The sequence below is a fragment of the Sciurus carolinensis genome, chromosome 12 (assembly GCF_902686445.1).
Source record: "Sciurus carolinensis chromosome 12, mSciCar1.2, whole genome shotgun sequence".
NCBI classification, from domain to species: Eukaryota; Metazoa; Chordata; class Mammalia; order Rodentia; family Sciuridae; genus Sciurus; species Sciurus carolinensis.
Genome location: NC_062224.1, coordinates 76,790,827 through 76,814,461, shown reverse-complemented (window position 1 = coordinate 76,814,461; position 23,635 = coordinate 76,790,827). Strand labels below are relative to the sequence as shown.

General features: G+C 35.3%; 1 protein-coding gene across 1 annotated transcript in view; it reads right to left on the bottom strand.

Annotated features, from left to right (window-relative positions):
* Ints7 (integrator complex subunit 7) overlaps window positions 1–23,635 on the bottom strand; it is an 80,617-nt gene that overhangs the window by 16,037 nt on the left and 40,945 nt on the right. Inside the window, exons 8-15 of the mRNA XM_047521078.1 lie at window positions 19,408–19,525; window positions 15,425–15,568; window positions 12,592–12,689; window positions 9,816–10,055; window positions 8,606–8,743; window positions 7,308–7,514; window positions 1,755–1,949; window positions 1,123–1,226 (exon numbers count right to left, since the gene is read on the bottom strand). Coding sequence (XP_047377034.1) covers window positions 1,123–1,226; window positions 1,755–1,949; window positions 7,308–7,514; window positions 8,606–8,743; window positions 9,816–10,055; window positions 12,592–12,689; window positions 15,425–15,568; window positions 19,408–19,525 — 1,244 coding nt within the window. The remainder of the gene's footprint in view (window positions 1–1,122; window positions 1,227–1,754; window positions 1,950–7,307; window positions 7,515–8,605; window positions 8,744–9,815; window positions 10,056–12,591; window positions 12,690–15,424; window positions 15,569–19,407; window positions 19,526–23,635) is intronic.

Below are 23,635 nucleotides of genomic sequence, written 5' to 3'. Positions count from 1 at the left end.
ATATCCTAGCAGTTCTCAAACTCTGTTCCAGAAGGGGTACTTTGGAGGTTGTCTAATGTGAGAAAGGGGACCAGGTAACTGGCCTGATGCTTCATTCTTGTTATCTGACTTAGATAGGCTCTTCATAAGAATTTGAAACCAGAAAATAGAACAGAAAAGGCTTCACTGCTACAAGTTTTTTAAAAAAAGGAAGAAACCATTGGTCTATAGACCTTTAACTCCATGATTCCTCTACTAGGACTCAAGGGGTCTGTCAATCCCCCTGAAATTATATGCAAAATATGCATTTTGTATGGCAGAGGGTTCACATTATTCATTAAATTTCATCAGTAAACCAAAATGTCAAGAACTTTGATTGCCAACTCCTACAACTTCAAACTATTTTTTTCCTCCTTCCAAAAATGATTTGAAGTTCTTAATAAGAAAACATGGAAAGGCTCAGTGGTAGAACACTTGTCTAGAATACATGAGTTCTGAATTGATCCTTGGTACTGCTTGGCGGGGGTGGGGGCAGGGAGAAGAAAAAATATATGGAGAACTTAAAAGAGGATTTAGGGAACAAAAGTGATGACTAAAACTACTGAATAGATTATTAATAAAGGTGATGAGAATTAGGGTTGTTAGCCATGGAGAAAGTTGAGGTGAAACAAAATGTTCTCTAGTGACATTATCTGCTGAAGCTCAAGTGGGCACAAGATATGCCACACTGGTAGAACTTGGGATATTTATTATTATTTTTTTAAATGTAGATGGGGTCTTGCTATGTTCCCCAGGCTGGCCTCCAACTCCTGGGCCCACGTGATCCTTCTGTCTCAGCTTCCTAAGTAGCTGGGACTATAGGAGTATGTCACTGTGCTGGGCAACTCAGGCTTCGGAAGTTCTCTTCCTGGAGGTAGAGGGAGACCACCACTGAGTCACCACTTTTTTTAAAAGTCTGGCTTAAGTTAAAAAGTAAAATTATTCTGTTTATGCTAAATTTCATAGGGGAAGTTATTAATTATAAGAAATGTGAGGGCTGTCTAATATAGATTTTTGTGGACAGGCATTTCTGAAGTATTTAGTCTACATTTAAAAGAATACTTCCCAAAAATGAGAAATATATGATGAGCAAGCTTAGGATACAGTTCTACATTCCTCAAAGTTGCAGAGTCAGCATCAAAAGATGCCTGATAAAGATCCCCATATCTGGAAGCAAGGCTTCGGAATTCTTCCATGGACTGTTTCATCTATGAAAAGGGAAAAAAAAAAAACCAATTATGACAAACAAACATGCTACTGTTATTGCATAAACAATACAAAAATGGAAAACCTAAAAACCCTATCCTCAAACAATAAAAATTCAAAGGAAAATTAAGTTCATACCATTGGTTTTCAAAAACTCTGTTAAATAAAATCAACAAAGATAACAAACCAAACTATAAATGTTCACATTATGATTTTTAAACTATAGAAATAAAAATATTCACATTTACCTTCAAGTTCTACTAAAATAATTTTCATAAACATTCCCAAGTTTCTTTAAAATATAATTCCATTCTCCTTAAATAAATATGTAGAACCCAATGAGACATCATCAATCACTTTGTTGCTCTAATAATCCATCAGCCTATATGGCAAGACAGATGAGGATAAGCATTTGACACACGTATAAGTCAAATCTCTGATTTTCCCTTTCAGAACTTTTCATCTCATAGTCAACCAAAAACCTCTAAAGAGAAAATAAAAACAACACTGAAAAGAAAATTAAGACCTGCCTGATTGGAGATGCGACCACACCTCTGAAGGTCATTTCCTAAGGTCATGGCAATTGTTGTGGCAATTGCAGGTGGGGGACTTGTCTTTAGGCTATTACAAGTGCAGATAAGTTGAGAGAAGGCTTGTAGAAGGTCAATCCTGAGTTTTACAAATTCACACTGGAAACTTAAAGGATTCAGTGGTGTACTGGCAGCCTAGAATAAGAAAAGAGATATTTAAGACAAAGTAAATGCAACAGGGAGATGGGGCAGCACTAATTACAGCTGGCCTTCTGAATCTGCAGGTTCTGTGTCTATGATTCAACCAAACTTGGTTAAAAAATACTTGCATATATAATGAACATGGACAGATCATTTATTCTTGTCTTTATTCCCTAACCAACATAGTACGATAACTATTTACATAGCATTTAAATTGTACTAGGTATTATAAGTAATCTAGAGATGATTTAAAATATGAGAGAGGATGTGCCTAGGTTACATACAAATGCTATATGCCATTTTAGTCAAGGGACTTGAGCAGCTTGTGGTATATGCAGGGGGTTCTGGAACCAATCTTCTTGAATACCAGAGATAACCGTATTTGTCACAGTTTATTCACAAGCACTACAGTTTTAACACGAATGGATAAACACCTAAATTATAGAGAGAATTATGCACTATTAGAAAGAAAAACCTGTTATCAGCATCAACTCTGAAAAATGTTGTTCAATCAACATGCAAAGGTTCATTACTTCTTGTATTCACAGAGACCCCACCACCTGTGGGTTTGCTAGATTGTCATCATTTAAGACATCATTAGAGGGATGCTTCAATGACATTACTGTTTTTTCAAGGTCCTTTATCACCTTCCTCCCTTTCTAATTATTGAAATAATTAATATTGTCTTGAAAAGTTGGGCAGGAAGGAAAAGAAAGGTAAGGGCAGGAAAAATGTTTCTAGACAGTTACTGTTAAAAAAAAAAAAAAACACATAATTGCTTCAAAGCTGCCTTCAAGCCCACATTAATTTAAAAAGAGTTTCTGAATGGACACTTGAGAGACCCTAAGAGGCCAAAATTTTCAATAAGGATGGAGGGGTGTAAGGGGTAAGTCTTGGATAGCAAAGAGTAGCATTAGCTAGGTAAAGGGGGCAAAAAATGGTAAGTCAAACCAGCATGAACAGAGAACTAAGAAAACCTTCATCTATTTAGCAAATGTCCTAGTGGAGAACCTAGCCATTTTCAACAAAAGGCACATACTAAGAACAAGTTAATTTAACAATAAAGGGAGGCATGGAGAAATTAATTTTTCTCTACGACATGATCTGCCTAAAACATGCTGATGCTGTTTTTTAGACTCTACCTCACACCACTCTGTTAGCAGGAGAGCCAGACATGTGATTTTAAGGTTCTAGGAGTCAGTTACAGTATTATCCATTTGGCCAAGTATCGCATATTAACGTTAATATACTTCTCGTACCAAATGATGAATTATATTATGTGATGGGTCATATTTTACTCTACAAAATAAGGAATTACTCCCTACATTCCTTATAAAAATATACACTTGCCTGATATCCCTCTCAAACTGCAAAGACCCTTGATAAAACATTTCGTATAATGTAGAGGTAGTAACTATACTCAATATATTTACTTTGTGGTCTTTTGTTCTAATTATGAAACAGTACATGTTAAAGTATTAATAAGACCTTTTCAATTGTTTTTAATTTCTTAAATGAGATCTGATTTGCTCTTGTAAAAAGACATATTTGCTCTGTCTCTTCTACCCTTTAGCTCCTACTTGCTATTTTAAATTTACTGCTTGTCAACAAATTCAGAAGGGACATGCATACAAGTAAGTATATATGATACTGTTATATAAATACAGTACAGACCATCTTACCAGACAAAAAACACTGGTAATATTGTTCCAACATGCATTATAAAACTGAAAGATAAGCAAGATATAGTGAGAGAGATTTGATGCTACTCTGGATATATTTCTGCCTAACAAGAAATATTTTATTAATGATAACCTTGAAAGTGATGTTCCATCCTGGACTGTGTTATACTGAACGAAATCAATGTTAGATATAGAACACATGTTCAAAAACAACACAGAAAAGATAGATTTGTCATAAAGGTCAAAGACTTTAAAAGGTAGTATATCCAGGAAAGATGGAAAAAAATACAGGAAATAAAATTTAAACTCCAGAACTATGATTAAGGCCAAAGAGAAATAAAAGAAGTATAATTTATTTTCCTTTTCACTGGAGCTAAAGCTTAAACAGGTTGGGTTCTAAGATCAGCAGATAAAACAAACACTGTGTGTAGTCAGAACTGTACCAAACCCTCCCCAGGTAGGAATTATTTCATTCAGTTCAACACAGCCAGGCGAAGGAAGAACCGTCATCTTCTCATGCTCACTCTGGGCTGAGATGATTGGCTGGTAGAACTGTCCCCACTATCTACATCCCTCTTTTCCAGTCTCATTATTTGTTATTTTTCTTCTTTGTGTGCCCCCGACCCTTTTGTCTAAACATTTGGAGTTAAATTTATCTTAAACATATATATAATGCTACTTCACTAAATTTCTGATTTATAGAATATGCAGTATTTTCTAAATGAAGCTAGCTAAAGAAACCCATGAGGCTAAAAAGAAAATTACCTGGTAAGTTCATTAAAAAATACACATGTAAAAACCACATTATCATAAAATTCAGCTTTTTTTTTTTTTTTTTTTTTTGGTATAGGAGATTGAACCCAAGAACACTTAACCACTGAACCACATCCCAACCCTTTGTGTATTTTATTTAGAGACAGGGTCTCGCTAAATTGCTTAGGGCCTGGCTAAGTTGCTGAGGCTGGCTTTGAACTTGTGATACTCCTGCCTCAGCCTCCTAAGTTGCTGGGATTACAGGTGTGCACCACCATGTCCAGTAAAATTCACCATCTTAATCATATTTATACATTTAGGAGTGTTAAGTATATTCACATTGTTATGAAATATCTCCAGAGCTGTTCATCTTGCAGAACTGAAAACTCTATAGTCGTAACCTCCCTTTCCCCACCTCCCAATCCTAAAGTAACCACCATTCTACTTTCTGTTTCTATGGATTTGACTACTTTATTTTATTCATTTATTTATTTTACAGTGCTAGAGATCAAACCTAGGGCTGTGTGCATGCTAGGCAAGTGTTCTAAAACTGAGCCAGACCCCAATTCCACAAACACTTTTCATAATTTTCCTTTCCCCTTCCTTTCCTTTTCTGTGGACTGAACCCAGGGTACTTTACTGCTGAGCTACATACTTAGCCCTTTTTGTGTTTTATTATGAGACAGGTCTCACCAAGTTAGTCTAGGCTGGTCTTAAACTTGGGATCTTCCTGCATCAGTCTCCAGAGAAGCCAGGGTCACAGGCGTGCCTTACCAACTATAATTTTTATTTCTAAGAAGCCAGACAACTCTATTATTTATCATTATTTTGGGAGGTTAAACACAAATGTTGCTGTGGGGTCCCCATAAGCAGAGAATTTTGAACTTTAGTTTGTCTGAAGAGAGTGAAAAGCATGATACTTGTACAATCTCAGATCAGGACAGTTTTTATCAGGAAGTTCATGCTTAGAAAATGACATGAACTCAGACAGAAAATAGCTCTAAAAAGTTTTGACTTGTCAAGCAAACAGATAAAACAATTTTCAAAAAACCCTGATAGTACAGTACAACCAGAAATGTGGGAAGTTTCCAAGGACTCTAGGGATCCTGCTGCCTTCCCTTCTACACAATTCTCAAGTGAAGAATCATATGCACCACCTGATCCACCCATCATGGGAGTCTCACTATGTTGCCCAGTCTGACCTTGAATGATCTTCCTGCCTCAGCCTCCAGAGAAGGTAGAATTATAGGCATGGTGCCAGCCTCCTAATTCTTTTTTTCTTTTTTAAATCTTCAAAGCACTGTGTTTGGTATATAGCAAATTCTTATAATCTGCTGAATAAAAGAACTACATTTTAAAAGAACATCTGAGGTTTAGTGACTTTTCTCAGGTTACCATGTGTTCATGGCAGAACTGAGACTTCAGGGTATCCTGTCTGTAAATCAAGTGCTTTCTTCCTATGTTAGTACTTAATTATTGCCAACTCTCATTAAATGCACATACTATACAAATCATTTAAAAGAGTATTAAATATTCAACAGAATTTTCTATAAAATTAATTCTACCTGCATCATTGTTCTGTAAGCCTCCTTCAGTTTTTACTATTTAATGTAATGAATGATTAATAATTTTCTACCCCACATAAACTCTCAAATGAAATAATTTTATTGATCTGAACCAATATCATACCTTCTAATATTCTGAAGCATTTATTAGCCTGATATAGCCAACAATGATCTCTTCCCAGAATAATTAAAAGAAACATGGTAGACACTGCCACCCTTTAAAGTGGAGAGGAGAGTAGAGGATGCAGCTCAGTGGTAAGTGTAAGCTTAGCAAGGGTAAAGCCCTGGGTTCAATTCCCAGTACCCTCTCAAAAGAAAAAAAGAGGGCAGGGAAGCCTTTACATACTCCTGTTAAATAGTTGTCCATTGGTTGTAGTGTTAAAAACATACAGGATACTTCAAAAAATATGTGCCCCACAGTAGTCTGAACACTGTCTCTTTTGGCATCTATTTATTCTTTTTTCTCCTTTGAGGCATTTCTTCTGGGATGGTCCACCATTAAAAAATATTTTATATATGTTAAAATGTATGTAAACAGGCACTAAAGTTTTAAGGTCCTATCTCAGTACATGCAATTTTTAAAGTTCTGTAACAATACTTCAAAAATACTTAATGTTGATTATATAATCTCTTTACTGTGAAGTGGAAAAAGACCTTCAATTGATGCAGAAAATGCCCATTTTCTGGAACAGGAATAGATTTTACTTAGGAATATAATTTCAAGAATACAAGAAATATTAAAAGCTTTCCCTCTCTGCAACCCTTGCACTGTCTTGGCAGAGAAAATAAAAATTACAGGTGACTGTTAATCTGGATATCACAGAGAGGTAAACGTGGCACACTAGAAACCTTGGTAATTTCTTCTGTATTTTTAAAGCAACAAACTCACTGGGGATGTAGCTCGGTAATAGAGAGCTTGCCTATCATGCACACGGCTTTGGGTTCAATTCCTAGCATCACAAAAGAAAGTAAGAAACTCTATTTACTAAGCAAATAACTGCCAGGTGTGAGATGAGGTCAGGAGTTTATGTCTGATGGTGGTACTGGGTCAGGCTGAGAACTTATTAATGGGAGTCCAGAGAGGAGGGGTCCTATTTCCATGCTCTTTATCCTGGATTCAGCAATTCTTTTACATGTGGTACCTCACACTATAGAAAAGCAAAACATATTTCATCAATCTATGAATGCTAAGAAGGGACAGGGCTAAGGTTTATTTACATGACCTGTTTATGAATTTGATATTGCCAAATATACATACCAGCAGTGTTCTCTCAAGTAATTAAAGTAAAATAACCCTAAAAGAGAATTCTCACACAAACCATCATTACCAAGGGGAAATTAAAAGGACTTACTGTTAAGGAGGCAATCCCTTTGTGGTAGAATTTTAAAGACTCAGCAATGCAAGAAAGTGCTGAACTGTAATTCTCCTCTTGCAACCCAGTAAGACACTGTTCTGCATGTGAGAACTCCTTCAAACTATTCAGCCAGAAGTAGAAGTGTTCTGAGGCAACCTGAGTCAGCAAACTCTGATAAAGCTCTCTGGCCATGTCATGATTACCCTGAAAAATAAAATAAATAAATAAATAAAATTGAAGTAAAAAAAAAAAAAAAAAGAAAGAAAGAAAGGGAGAAACAGAAGGGGCACATGATGAAGTTCTTGCATTTAAAGGTTGATGGAGCAAGTCAAAGAAAAACCCAAATTCTAGATAAGCTTGAACAAGCATTCCTCATGTTACATAATTCTTTGAGATTCAGTCTGAATATTTCCTCAGAGAAAATATGCTTGGCTGCTTTTATGTGACATATGCCTAAAGTTCTTTACTAAAACAGTTCCAGTCCCAAAGAGAAAACAAATGCAATTAACTATAACCCAAGTTGAGAATTTTAGTCTGAAATAGAAATATAGAAAGTATAAATACTTAATTGTATGTCATTCTGAATGAGATATTTATTTTGTGAGGTGAAGGGAACCCCAGAGGGAGGAGCAGTTGTTGGGGGTAATGTGGACACCACTCAATGCCTGGGGGTTAGGGATGCTCAATGTCCTGCAATGCTTTGACACTTGGGTAGTCTGTTATAACAAAGAATATTATCCTGCCAATAGTGCTCTTCCCTCATTTGAGAAAAAGTTTAAAAACTGAGAATGTACACTTCAATCACCAGACTAATGCTTCTCAAACTTTAGTCTCTGGACTTAGATGCAAAGGATTTCTGAACTAATCAACCTTTGTATTTCTTCTCAAATAGACAATAAAAATTGTTAGGTTTTTCATATCACTGAGAAAGGTACAGCATACCACAATTTTCCTGCTTCTTTTAAAGAATGATAAGGTTAGGAAAAGAAAGGAAGAAAAATACTGATAAAGGAAGACAGAAACAGTGGGTATCATGAAAGTGGTATGAACAATCAAGTCAAACTGAGCTCGATTTTAACTTCCTCAAAACACTGATAAACACCAACAACAAATAAATATACCATTCTCTCATGAGAAATGTTAAAACTTAGGTACTTTTCTTCATCACCTTAGAACCCATGAGTAAAAAATACTTCCACCTTTATTTTCATTATTGATGAAGACTAATAATCACAATATATACCATGTATGACCTGACATTTCCCTCAACTCTGGTCACTCAGAAAGACACATACCATTCTGGAAGCCTGTCTGGCAATACGGTACACAGTCCATCCATTGGAGACACTTTCAAGCTGCTGCTTAATTACTGCCTTTACTTCAGCAGATAATGCTTTCTGGCTGGCTACAAAAATCACAGTAGCCAAACTCACCTAACATTGGGCAAGAAGTAAGAAAAATCAATTAATTTTATCCAATATCACAGATAACCTACCCAAGAGGGAAAAAATGAATTACAGTTCCTTTAAAAAGAACAAACTTTGTTTTCCATTGACATTTAGTTTTAGAATTTCTAAAGTCATCAAACAACTTATTCCATTAACTCAGTATTGTTTATAAAAGTAAATAATTAGAAACAATGTCTACATAACGATAAATAGGTACAATCACACCATGAGATATTATACATTAGTGAATTGCATGAGAGATACACTTATCAATACAGATGATCAGCAAAACTGGTAAGTGCAAAAGACTATATTTACATAGTTAAAATATGCAAAGTAATACTACATATTACTTAGGGACATACATTTAGGTTAAAAAAGTACAACATGCATAGGAATGATAAATACCAAATTTATGATGGGGGTTACTTCTGGGAGAAGGTAGATGCTATTAGGGTGCGTCAGCTGTATTTTTAATACTTTCTATAGATTCCTGTGCCTTACTCTGTATAAAGCTAGGTGATGGATGCAAGAGTTTTTATTGTATTATTCCTTAGATTTCTTTCATAATTAAAAACTGCCTTCAAATAGTTCTAATAAAAAAAGAATAAAAAACCCATGTTTAAAATTCTACTTCAATAAAAATAAATGTGGCCAACTACCTATCACTGATACATATGAAGATATTGTTATACACACTATAATCACTGCATGGTGTCATTTCCATGACCACTGCCATTTAGTCATCAGGGTAACATTTTCTGATAGTGAATGATGAGATGGGGGTCAGTCTTTTACACAATGCCCCTAGAGGATTAAACATAAAACAGGCCTGAATAAGTCACTTCCCCCCACCGCCCCCGAGCTCTAGCTTCAAACGAATCTGACATGGAATGGTGATCTTACAACTCTCCAGAATGTAGAATACTCTTGGTCTTTGATATTACTTTAACCTGTTTGTTTTTTAAGTAAAGTCAATCAGTAGAGCTGACTGCCTAAACTAATTCCCCCAGACCAGCTCCTGTCATTCTAGCAGGTTTAAAAAATGTCTCTTTACCAGAAGTTCCTGTTGCTTGTCTGTGGCTGAACGTCCAATCACCTTGTAGAGCTCCATGAGGTCGCCAAGCATTCCATCGCCCAACACGGGCAGCTGCATAGCAATAGCTGCCAGGCAATGGCACATCAAGATCCGGGCAGAGTCCTGAGCATTGTGCAACTGAGTCAGCAAGGTCTCAACCACTGACTGGCTAAGATGGGGCCTGCCCTTGGCCAACTTCACCATACAATTTAGAGCAATCTGCACACCAAGAAGAAAATGAACTAATTATACTTTGAAGGTAGTTAAGTAAAACCACAAAGAAAAGAAATTTGTATGAGTTATTGAGAAAAATCAAGGGGAAGGTTTTTTTTTTTGTGGGCATGATTTTTACTTCATAAGAAATATGTGACACACATTGGAATCTCACATTGGGACTATGAAGTATGCCATATTTAAAGTAACAAGTCAGGATTGTATATCAATCTATCACCTGTTCACTTCAACCTAAGATCATTAAAAAAAACAAAAAAGGCAAGATGTAGATCATAAGGAATAATGCTGAGGAGGTAAATATATGCCAAACATCGCCATAATTGTACTTCCACTACTTTCTTCCTCTAAGTTGTTCTTATTGGGTATTTTGGTTACAGTGACAAAAGTAAGTGTACAACTACTTTTCCAATTTCCTATTATGTCATCTAGTCATAATGGGCTACTCACCATTCTTCCTACATAACAGGTGAATTTCTGCTTTGAAGTCTTTTATAACAGTGGTTCCTTGGGCTCAAATAATTTTCCTAATTACTAAAATTCTAATCTGTCTTTAAAGGGTCGATTCATATGACATCAACACACTGAAGCCTTCCCTAATATTCTTCATTAAAATGATCTCACTCCCAACTCTGTTCTCTCATTAGAATTGTTCCTTTGTTTACACACCAGAGAAATTAGTGCATTCGGCTTGGTATTATAGTCCCTTTTATGAATGTCAACATCCTACTCCAGATGGGAAACTCCTCTAACACAGAGACCTTTCTTAATCATCTATGTCCTACTGTGCCAAGTCCAGTGTTTTATGGAAACCTACAATCAGCAAAAGGATTTGTTTTATGCTTTAAAATTTGTTTTAAATGTACAGACCTTTCTTAATCATCTATGTCCTACTGTGCCAAGTCCAGTGTTTTATGGAAACCTACAATCGGCAAAAGGATTTGTTTTATGCTTTAAAATTTGTTTTAAATGTACTGTAATTCTAAGGAGATTCTGAGGATCCTCTCAGAATGTATTGTCAAACATGTATTGCCTATTTCCTTTAACCACCTCACCTCTACATCAAATATTATTAATGGTATCATTGTTAGTATTCATCACTATGATCACACCACACCTTTTCTTAACATGCAGAATGGTCAATGCCTCTTTCAAACCATACTTAGATAAGCTTAAATTCTTATATTCTCCAGTACGTCTAATATTTTTTACTTGTGTTAATTATGTTTTTTCAATTACTAATTTTTCATCATCACAGATTATATTTCATGTTTCACTCCAATAACAGTAGTTTCATTTCACATTTAAAAATCTGAAACATATCTAAGATAACTTCTGTACTTAAGGTGAAAATTCTTATTTTTGGCAGTACTGGGAATTGAACCCAGGGGTGCTTTACCATTGGGTTACACCCTTAGCCCTTTCTATTTTAGTTTGAGACATGGTCTTACTAAGTTGCCCAGGTTGCCCCTGAACTTGCAATCCCCTCCTTCAGTCTTTCTGGTCACTGGGATTACAGGTGTGCACCACCATACTGACTGAAGGTGAAAATTCTTAATGGTTCTTCTCTTTGCTTATAAACTAGGGCTTCTACACTCCAAAAAATTAATGAATACTTATACATTAATATGCTTGCTGTAGTCATTCCATCAATTTTTTAATGGTTATTATTGTTTAGATATGGAGCATCCCTCAAAATTTGAAATGCTTAAACTATGAGGTATAACCAATCAATGGATTAATCCACAGATATGGAGTAACTGGGTGGTATCTACAAGCAGGTAGGGTGTGGATGGAGAAAACAGGTCCCCGGGGTTATGCCTTTGGGGTTTATATTTTGTTCTTGGTGAGTAGAGTACTCTATCTGTGCTTCCTGATTGTCATGTTATGAGTAGCTTTCCTCTGTCATGCCCTTCTGCTATGATGTTCTACAACACCTTGGGCCCAGAGTTATGGAGTTGATCAACCATGGACTGAACATCTGAAACCATGAACCAAAATAAACTTTTCCTCCTCTACATTGTTCTTGTCAGGTATACTGGCCACAGCAACAAAAAGTCTTAACAAACTGTGGTCTTATTAGTATTACCTCAGATTAAAATTTCTACGAGTACAGAGTTCTGCCTATTTATTTTACAGTGTCTAGGACCATCAAATGTGTCTACTATAATTTAATACTTGAAGCCGATGGCAAAATGGGCCAAGGCTATCAAAAACTAGTTTTCAAGTGAAGAGCAATGGCAAATGCTTATTTAAGCCAGGAGCTGACAAACTTGTTTATTGGCCAAACCTTACCTCCCAGTTGTTTTAAGTAAGTAAAGTTTTATTGGAACAGATATCCTCTCCTCCTTACCTGAAACATTTTTTACACAGTAGATATTGCCCTACAGTGGCAGAATTGAGTAGTTTTAAGAGAAAGCATATGGCCTGCAAAACTTAAAATATCATTTGATCCTTTACTGAAAGACTGTCACTCCCTAGTTTAGGCAATGAAAATAGGCATTATATTAAATGATATTTTCACCTTTAAAGTGGCCTGAGCACCTGGACTATCATCCTGACTACAAAGCACCAGAAGGGATTCCAGGCCAAAGACAGCATCTTGCTCCAGTGCCACAAGATCTAGAAGAAAAGCACTAAATTTTAGGGTGATTAAGTAGAGAATTACACACAGACACAGACACACACACACAAGCCTAAGATACAGAAAATGCTTAAATGTGCAAAGCTAACCCTGCTTGAAAAAGCATATGCAGCATTGTGCTTGAAAAAGCACATGCGGCGTTATTTTTGAAATGTAAAGGCTATCTTCAGACTTCTTTCTACCACTTCATTGAAGATTATAAAAATATATACACTAAATCAAATCAAAAAGCTAAAACCATAAAGTTATAAATAAAGCAAAACTGAAACAGCATTGCCAGCTAAGGAAAATACTAAGAACAGAAAAACTATGTAGTATATATTAATCATCCTAATCAGACAAATTATGTAGATAGTCCATTTCTCTCAGATTTAATGGTTATCAGCTTCTGACAAATCAACTACTTTTATGAAGTAATGAAGACTCTACACAAACTTATGAAGTAATGAAGACTCTACACAAACTTATTAACGTTTCCAAGTCTGACTTTAAGGCATGAACCCTTTAGATACTTCATGTATTAGCAGTATTATTGCATCTTTTCATTACCATAGAGCTACCATACCCCTGGAGGGTCTAGATCATTACAAATGAATTTTAACTATATTTAGGTGCATATGTGTGATCTTTGAGAACATAAAGCAGTCTTCTATATTACTTGGAAGAAAATATTTTTTACTATATCCAAATAAGATAGGTTTAAATTATTCAAATCAGAATCAACATAAAATTTTATGAAATATTTTTGTTTTTGTGTTTGGTACTAGGGATTGAACCCAGTGGCACTTTACCACTGAGTTACATCCCCAGTCCTTTTTATTATTATTTTTTAAAATTTTGAGACAAGGTCTAAATTGCTGAGGGTCTCACTAATATGCTGAGATTGGCCTCAAACTTGTCATCCTTCTGTTTCAGTCTTTTGAGTCAATGGGATTACAGGTATGAGCCACAGTGCATGGCTAAGAAATTTTTCTCAAGTTAGTGTGTGGGAGCTTGGCAAATAGGGTAAAAGATCAGTGAAGGTCATGGTGCTAGAAAAATACAGGTACCAGAAATAAGCAGTTGGGCTGCTGGGCTTGTGATTCTTAATAAAGATCAAAATAAGGGGTTGGTTGGGGTTGTAGCTTAGCGGTAGTGTTTGCCTAGCACATGTGAGGCAATGGGTTCGATCCTCAGCACCACATAAAAATAAATAAAGGCATGCTGTCCATCTCCAACTACAAAAAATAAATTAAAAAAAAAAAGATCAAAATAAGCACTAAAACACAGTGTTCAAGATGTATTTTCTGAACTGGGAGCAGTGGGGCACGCCTGTAATCCCAGTGGTTCAGGAGGCTGAGGCAGGAGGATCACAAGTCCAAAGCCAGCCTCAGCAACTTAGAAAAAGGTCCTAAGCAACTCAGTGAGACCCTGTCTCTAAATACGAAATTAAAAAGGGTGGGGATGTGATTCAGTGGTTACGCACCCCTGGGTTCAATCCCTGGTACTTAAAATAAATAAATAAAAAAGATGCATTTTCTGTTTTTGAACATGGGCATGAAATCTCTCATGTCTTCAGGTCCAAAATTGTTGGGAATACACAAAAAAATGTGCATAAGTTTATCTGCATGTCCTCCTTGACTATGTCAATCAGTTTAATACTACATATGTCTAGAAATGAGTTTTGCAAAAATTTAATTCATAAGCTGGGTTTGATGCCACATACCTGTAATCCCACAGCAACTGGGGAGGCTGAGGCAGGAGGATTGTAAATTCAAAACCAGCCTCAGCAACTTTAGCCAGGCCTTAAGCAACTCAGCAAGACCCTGTCTCTAAATAAAATTTAAAAAGGGTTGCATGTTGGCTGAGTGGTTAAGCACCCCTGGGTACAATGCCCAGTACCAAAAAGAAAGAAGAAAATTTAGCTCATGTTGCTGTTAATTTACTTTGCCTCTAGTGAAATTACTTGTTAAACACCTTAATGAGTTAAATAGTTTTTCTAGGTTTCTGTATGAATACACTGTCTTATACCACAGAGGTAGAGTTTTAAGCAATCCCTTTTCACAACACCATGAAACAAGCAAAGGTAAGCAGTGGGAGGAAATGGATAATGCTCCTTAAACATTTCTTTCTTTCTGGTTTTTTTTTTGGTGCTGGGGATTGAAACACGGGTGCTTTGCCACTGAGCTACATCCCTACTCCTTTTTATTTTTTATTTTGAGACAGGGTCTCACCAAGTTGCTTAGGACTTCCTGAATTGCTGAGGCAAATTTGATCTCAAATCTGTGATCTTCCTGCCTTAGCCTCCTGAGTTGCTGGAATTACAAGTGGTGTGCCACTGCGCCTGGGCCTCCTAAAACTTTTCAATTTCACAATCCCAGTATCAAGGTCCTCAAATTTGTATTATTTTTCACAAGGACTAAGTAGCATTGAGAAGCCTGCTCTAAGAACACTGTAAAAGAAGCAACTACAGATCAAAGCACGCAGGCTAAAAATAATAAGGTATTAAAAAACCAAAACACAGAATTCTGCCCGAGCTCTAATCCAAAATTATACATAAGCATCAGTCCTGACCAAACTTACCCTTTTTAATATATCTTTTTTTTAGTTGTAGATGAACACAATACCTTCAGGTTATTTATTTTAATGTGGTGCTGAAGATCCAACCCAGTGCCTCACACAAGCTAGGCAAGCACTCTAACACTGAGCTACTACCCCAGCCCCCGAAACTTACCCTTTTCTTGACAAGAAACAGTTATATTTGTTAGGACTCTTACTCCATGAGCTGCGATGCCCCTGTTGTTATGGTAACAGCACTCTTGGGCTAATTTGACTAAATCTGAAGATCTGGGGGAAGAACCCACATTTCCTGAACAAGCTGAAAAAAGCAAGACAGATTATAATTCATTCATATAGTTCAAAAGCAGTTCAGTTTATAGGTTCAGTTTTCTTAAGTTTTATGAGAAAATCTCTAACAATAAACTTGACAAAAATTTTTACCTTGACCCCACTATCAACCTATGCTACCATTTCTCTTTCCCTTGTCAAGGTACTTTAGGTACGTGCTGACAGTTAAGTAATGTCTAAGATCTAAAATCAAAATAGGACTCTTCCATAAAAATATTAATAAAAATTGACAGAAAAAGTGTAAAATCCAAAACAACTACAGATGGTATCCTGGGAACTGTAAAGGAACTGGATTAAAATGGATGTCATTGTAGGCTTCTTGTCAGATAAAACCACTCCTTGAATATAGCAAATATAGGAATTTCTAATTACAGAGCTGTGAAATTCTGGGATCACTTGATTCAATACCCTATTTTTATAGAAGTCAAAGATATTAAGTATCCTGCCATCAAGGCCTTTTTCTAACTTATGTCCTACTCTTGTGCTCTGTATCTTAAGTTCTATGCTACAGATTGCAGCAATTTTTAAAATTCACATTTGAAATTCTGCAATGGAGGCTTCAGTTGTGACTATTTTAATTTATAGGAGAGAAACTCTCAGTTCTAACTGGGTGAGCTTCAAGAGGAATCAGGAGATTTAAGCTTGTTCATCTTATTAGAAGAATTTATCATTTCTGTCTTCCTTTCCTCTGTTTATTTCTCCATGACTCTTGTCAACTTCAACCTCGTCTCTCATACCAAAGGTGACCATGTTTTTTGAGATTGACACTATTAATAATTAGTTACAACAAGTATAAACCAAGATTACTGTATTCAGTGTAAGACATATGGTCACCTTATTGATTTCTGGTTTAACATAAAAATATTAGCTTAGTTTTGTAAAAGCCTGTGTTTTTGAGATAGGCAAAACATTTTAATTATGGAAACTGCATTTTCTCCATTTTTTTCCTGCTCATGTGATATAGATAATGCAAACTCATCTATAAATTTAAAAACATGTTTTATAACTTGCTTTTTTCTTTTTCTCCTTATTAATAATCACCAAGAAAAACTTGGAAAAAGGCAGGGAAATTCAAAGAAGAAAACAAAAATCTTACCAAATCCCACAAATTAGCATGAATTTACTATTAACATTTTAAGGAATAAGATTATTATTTTAATTGATTTATTTAGAAATAATTTTCTAAGCTTAAAATCACATAGTTCCAAAGGCACAACAAATAGTAGAAAAAGGTTAGTGAGAAAAGTCTCCCTCATCCACCTAATGCTACCAATTTCTTAGGTATTATTTGCAAACATATTTATTCTTTTCTTTTCCATTTGTTTTTAAAATTATTTTTTCATTTTTTACAGATTGCATTTTGATTCATTGTACACAAATGGGGTACATCATTTTGTTTCTATGGTTGTACACAATGTAGATTCATACCATTCGTGTAATCATACATGTATATAGGGTAATGATGCCTGTCACATTCCACATTTTTCATACCCCACCTCTCATTTCCTTCTACATAATCTAAAGTTCCCCCATTCTTCTCTCCTGCACCTTACAACTCTTTTTAAGTATTACATCATGAAGACGGTTTCATACCATGTATTTTGATAATTTTCATATACAAACTAAATTTAATAATCTTTAATAAAAGACCAATATTTAGCTTGAAAAGTACTTGACTATTATAAACTGACACAAATGCTTATAAATGTCCCTGGAATCAAAAAATATAGAAAAGTTCATGATGTATCCAGGTCAGTTGGTATTAAAAAAAGAATCCTGAGTCAGGACAGTTGGGTTCAGGTCTAGGCTCAGGTGCTTGATGTGTATGTGACTTTGGATACACCTTTGAACCTTTGTGAGTCTGTTTTAATACTCCCCTGCAGGTGCCTCATTTGAAAGGGTACTTGTATGAGAAGGTTCTTATAAATTATAAGATTTTGCCTATCATAACTCTTTCAAAATGTGATGTTAGTCAAGGATGTTAACTTTAAGCTAAGAAACTGAGACTGGATGGTTTATGTAGAAAAATAACACAAGTGAAAGCACACCAGGTATATGACAGGTTGTTTATAAAAAAGGCTATGAAAATCTCCCCTATCCCTTGCGGGAACGATCCTTTGCCACGTGACTTTCTAATTTCTTGCATCAAGAGCTGTGTATCTCTCCCTGTATTTGGGATTGACCACGTGACTTTTCTAATAAGATACTAGAAAACATGATGCAACAAAAGATTGTAAAGTGCTTGCATAGTGGTACCTTGCAGCTAGCTCCCTGAAAACAAGAGTTATGTGGAAGAGAACAAAGATACCTCAGCTGAAAGTCTTTCAACAACCTGACTGTGAATGAAGCCATTTTGACCATCTAGTCCTGGTCAAGGCTCCTGATGACTGTAGTCAAATGAGTAACCCCACGAGAGACCTGCCCCACTGAGTTCAGTCAGCTAACAGGTGATTCACAGAATCAGAGCAAATAAAATGGTCAAGATTTTAAACCAAGTTCTGGGATGATTTCTTATATAGAAAACTGACAGAGAGTACCTCATAGAATTACTGGAAAGGTTGGAATACTAAGGTCAGCAAATGGACAGGAAAAAGGGAACAGCAGAGAGCAACCAAGAACACAGCCCAAAAAGCAATATACAGAGTCAGCTCAATAAAGACAATGTCACCTTTATACTGATTACTTGATGTTGCAGTTTATATGGCTATCACAGGTTCCAGATATGGCACACATTCACTGCTACAGAACATTCTGGAAATTGGATATTACTCTGTACATTGCTGTATCTCCTTCATCTCTACTTCTTACTATTGCTCCCAATTTAGTCTGTGGCATGAAATAATTGAATTCAGGCCACAGATATGCATATAAACTGTTAAGGGAGGCACAGCAATAGAATATCAGGTCTTTTTAGCTTCCTAGTAAGACTTATATGGCAGGGAATTTCCTTTACTCAGTAAATTCATCATATGTAGCCATAAGAATGACAAATAAATATATGTCACAGTTTTTAAAATTATTTCAGTTCAAATTAACTGACTAGAAAAGGAAGCAAACCACAAAAGAACTTTAGCCTTAAGCCTGTTAGGTAAGGAAGCTCCTCACTGAGTATTAATGAAGGTGTTTCAGAGCTAATCATTTTGAATAAGCAACTAAGAAAGCATTACTGAACTGAAATAAAGTTTTTTTCTTATTTGTTTTGTTTTGGTACCAGGGATTGAACTCAGGGGCACTCGAACACTGAGCCACATCCCCAGCCCTATTTTTGTATTTTATTTAGAGACAGGGTCTCACTGAGTTGCTTGGTGCCTCGCTTTAGCTGGCTGGGTTTGAACTCATGATCTTCCTGCCTTAGACTCCCGAGCCACTGGGATTACAGGTGTGAATCACCATGCCTGGCAGCAATAAAGTTTTAATCATTTTCCAGAGATATAATTTATTCCTACAAAGAAGCATATGACATTTGCTTTTAAAATTCACTACCACTTGGCCTTTGAAATGTACTTAAATTGAAGGGCATTTTGAGTCTGAGACACAAAAGCAAATCGGCTATTTTAGGCATCCTCAAAAACACTGTTTCACTCACATATAATTAAAAAAAGGACAAATTAGATAAGTTGTATCTGTAAGTTACAATGAAGAAGGCAAGATTTTATTATTGTAAACATTAGTTAAGAAACCATTTTCAAATAAATCAGTAGCATACAAAGGAGTATGACACTGAAACCTTCCCAGATTTAAAGTTTCATAAAGGAAACAACTTGAGACATAAACACAGATAAAGGAATTAGCACATTATCTCTTTCTTACCTGGAGCTAAACTAAAGTACTGTTTGATGGCAATGGTCCCTGATAGTGTGGAAAGAACAGACAACATCCCCAGCTTTAAGCTGTCATAAGGAGTCTGGAGAGCACATTCACAGAGTGCCTAAAATGTGAACAGAAAAGAACACAGAATTTAAAACATCAATATACCTCTAAACTGTCAACTCCACTTACATATTCTAGTTTTTAGAAAAATTACACATAAACGTCTTTTTTTCCAAGATAAAAAAACTTAGGTCAAACAGTCAAAGTCCTTAGAGGAGCCTAAGAAGACAAGATAACTAAATGCAATGTAATATTCTGGAACAGAAAAAGGACACTAGGTAAAAAATAAAGAAACTTAAATAAAAAATATACTTTGTTAATAATAATAATGTATCAGTATTTGTTCTTTTATAACAAATGTACCATATGTCTATAAAATGTCAACAATAGGGGAAACTGGGTGTGGTGTATGTTTACTATTTTCTCAAATTTTCTATAAATGTAAACTGTTTCAAAACTTCTACCATACTTTATTTACCTAAGTATATGGGTATTATTTTATAAAAGTATATTTAAAAAAAAATAGAATATGTGGCACTCTATCTCATTTTTAAATGTGTAGAACTATCCTCCTTCATTTCTGGTCATTTACTCTATTTCTGACTGTAATTGTCTGAGTATCAACCAAAAACAAAATTTTAGTTTTTCTTTTACTGCAGTGAACTATGGATATGTGCTCATAGCACAGTGATTCTTGCCTCATCCTGTGTCACAGGAGTCTGCATAATATGACTATATATAATATAGTTGAACAATTTTCTGGTTAAATGAAGCTAATTCCATTCTCCCACAAAGGCAGAGTTTCAGAAAATGAGCAAAACTTAAAAGTCTAGAAGAAAATTAAAGATAAAATGTTGGAAGGGGTTAAATTAAACAAAAGTTTACTAAGATTCCAATAAAAATACCAACAAAATTTTCGAGAGATTTAGATAATCTGATTCCAAAGAGCACATGGAAAAATAAAAATCAGAAAATATCCAGAAAAATTCTGAAAAGCAACAGATTGGAACACTTTAGAATTTAATATATGATAATGGCATTTCAAATCAGAAGGATCATTAAATAAATTTGCCACGATTGGCCAATCACCTGGGTAAAAATAAATCTAAATCTGTTTGTTTGTTTAGTTTAAAAAAACCAGAATTGTAAAAAAAGTGTAGGAGTTAACATGGAAAAACAAAAAGTAAAAAGATAACTGACAAAACTGAAAAAAAAATTTTATCACACAAGATCAATAAACACAAAAGTTCTTATTAATAAATAGGCAAAATCCAATAAAAATCAGTAATTCACAGAAATAATTTATACAAAGGCTTTGAAAATAAGATGTTTAACCTAATTCATATTTTCAAAAATTTAAACTAAAGGAAGTATTGCTTTTCACCTATCTGATGGGTGAACACTGCCCAACACTGAAAAGTATGGGAAAGTAGGTACTCTCACACATTACTGATAGAGGGTGAAATGGTGTAAACTGTACTGATGGATAACTGACATTAACTCTCAAAAGTTTAAAAATATATATTAATGAACCTAGTAATTCTGAAAAATTATGTTCACAAAGGTGATTTCTTTCTTTTTTTTTTTTTAAGTACTGGGGATTGAACCCCGGGGTACTTTTACCACTGAGCTACCTCTTCATCCTCATTCCCTGTATCCCCCCCCACCTTTTTTTTTTCAAACAGGGTCTCCTTAAGTTGCTTAGGGTCTTGCTGTATTGCTGACGCTGGCCTCAAACTTTCAATTCTCCTGTCTCAGTCTCCCCAGTCACTGGGATTACAGACCTATACAAAGGTTAATGTAGCAATGTTAACAGTAACAGTATAAATTAATGAAAGTTAGAAGCAACTTAAAACTTCCATCAATGGGAGACTGGTAGTATAAAGGCAATACTATGTAAGTCAAAGAAGGCAATACTCTACCTGTTAATACCAGACAACTGCCAAGATACATTAAGTGGCAAAAGGCTTAGAACATGCATGTAGTATATTTTCATTTGCACACATAAAAAAAAAAGATGTATAAATCCTTGCATATGGATGAGTAAGATTAGAAAGGATATACATACAAAAAAAAAAACAACACTAGTTAACAGTGATCATCTCTGCAGTAGATAATTTTGGGAAGAGAAGGAAGACAAACATATTTTACTTACTATAAGCCTTTGAACTAGGAATTTGTCATGTGCAGTATATTTTCCAATTCAAAGAAAAACCTAATTAACAACAAAAATGGCAGCAGCAATAAAAAACATCATGGAAGGAATGGAAATAGACCTTGAGGATGCAGGAGATTTGTAGTAAAGGAAGAGGAAGACAGTCTAGGTAATACAAACAATATCTCTGACAAATAGGCCAGAATATGGACTGTTTATTTGTGGTCCAAGAGAAACCACAAAATGGATGGAAATTAAGAGAGAGAGGGACAATTAAGTCAGATTAAAGAGGTCCTTGAATGTTAGGCACAGTAACTTCAGCTTGATGAAAAAGGATTAAAAGGAAGCCACAGAGAGGAATAATAACAGAATCAGGACAGAGTATTCTGGCAATGGAAAACAACATAAGTTCACAAGAGAATTGAAAGTTAATGAGGTCAACCTATAGACTATGGCGGTAATTCCAGCAGGTAGTGAAGATGACCTAAAGTTTGGTAGGTAGTAGGAATGAAGATTAGAAGATGAGTATGAGATATTTCACTTTTTTTTTCTTGTGATGCCAGAGATGGAACTGAGGGCCTTGTGCATGCAAGCACATACTCCACCACTGCACCAAATCCCCAGCTAGTATGAGACATTTAAAAGAGATTATATAAAACAGAAAGAACAAGCAGCACTCAATGATGATCACAAATTTCAAATCTGGTGACCAGATAATGTTGATTCTATTTACAAAGACTAAAAATTTATGGAGTAAGCCAATTTTAGAGGAATGTCAGAAAATAAGATATGAAGTCTAAGAAGAAATATTAATCAGGCATTTGGAAACCAAGATATAGCATATTTTTAGTTGGAAGACTCACATCAGAATTCTGGCTCTGCCATTTGCCATCTCTTTGATTAGAGCCAATTACTGAAATCTTTGAGTCTCAACTTCCTTGTCTGTAAAATAGGGTAAATGTAAGAATTGCTGCTTTTTTTTTTGAATCATTGGTTTTCTTATAAAATATCTGCAAAAAATAGGCAACAGAGACTTTGATGGCCACTGGGTAAAAATGCTGTATGGATGGCAGAATAGGTGAAAAATATTTCATTTTCTGTTTTGTAGTTTTGGAATTTTGACTACATGAATGCATTGGCATAAAAAATTTGAATTAAATTTAAGTGGGGGGATCTATTGTCTATAAGATTTTTGAATAGTCACTGAAAGTCAAAGCACTTTGCAATCCATAGAAGCTACTATATATTAGAGAGCAACGGAAGAGCTGAGCTAAAAGGACTAAGTAAATGGTTGGAGGATCCACAAACTGGCCTTATAAGAGGTCATCAGAATGACAAAGAATAAATGGAAGAAAGCAGGCCAAGAACTCAACTTGGAGGAGAATGGGCAGTGAGAAATACAGAGAAGATACAGCTTAAAGTATAAAGAATGAATGAAGATAGTTAAATGCCAAAGAAGCCAAAAGAAGGGACAGATTGACAGTGTCACACGTATCAAAAATACAAGATGATAAAGAGAAGAAAAAGTCTCTGGTTTTAGCTTAAGAACACATCTAAAGGCAAATGTATAAAAGGAACAGTAGGGGATGAAGAAATAAAGCAGTTACAAATGCTGTTTCTTGAAGTTCAAAAGAAAGCACTTTTTGCAGGGCATCGTGGTACATGCCTATAATCACAACACCTGGGAGGCTGAGGCAGGAGGATCCAAGTTCAAGACCAGCTTCAGCAACTGAGTGAGGCCCTAAACAACTCTGTGAGACCCTATCTCAAAATAAAAAAATAAAAAGAGCTAGAGATATAGCTCAGTATGTAAGTGCCCCTGGGTTCAATTCCCAGTACCAAAACCAAACAAACAAAAAACAGGCACTTTTACAAGAAATTGGTTAAATTATATTTTCATATTGTATGCATGTACAAGTATGTAAAAATGACTCGCACTATTATATGTATACTTAAAATTAACCAATAAAAATCCAAAAAAGAAAAGTATTTATTAGTTAATGCTATTTATTT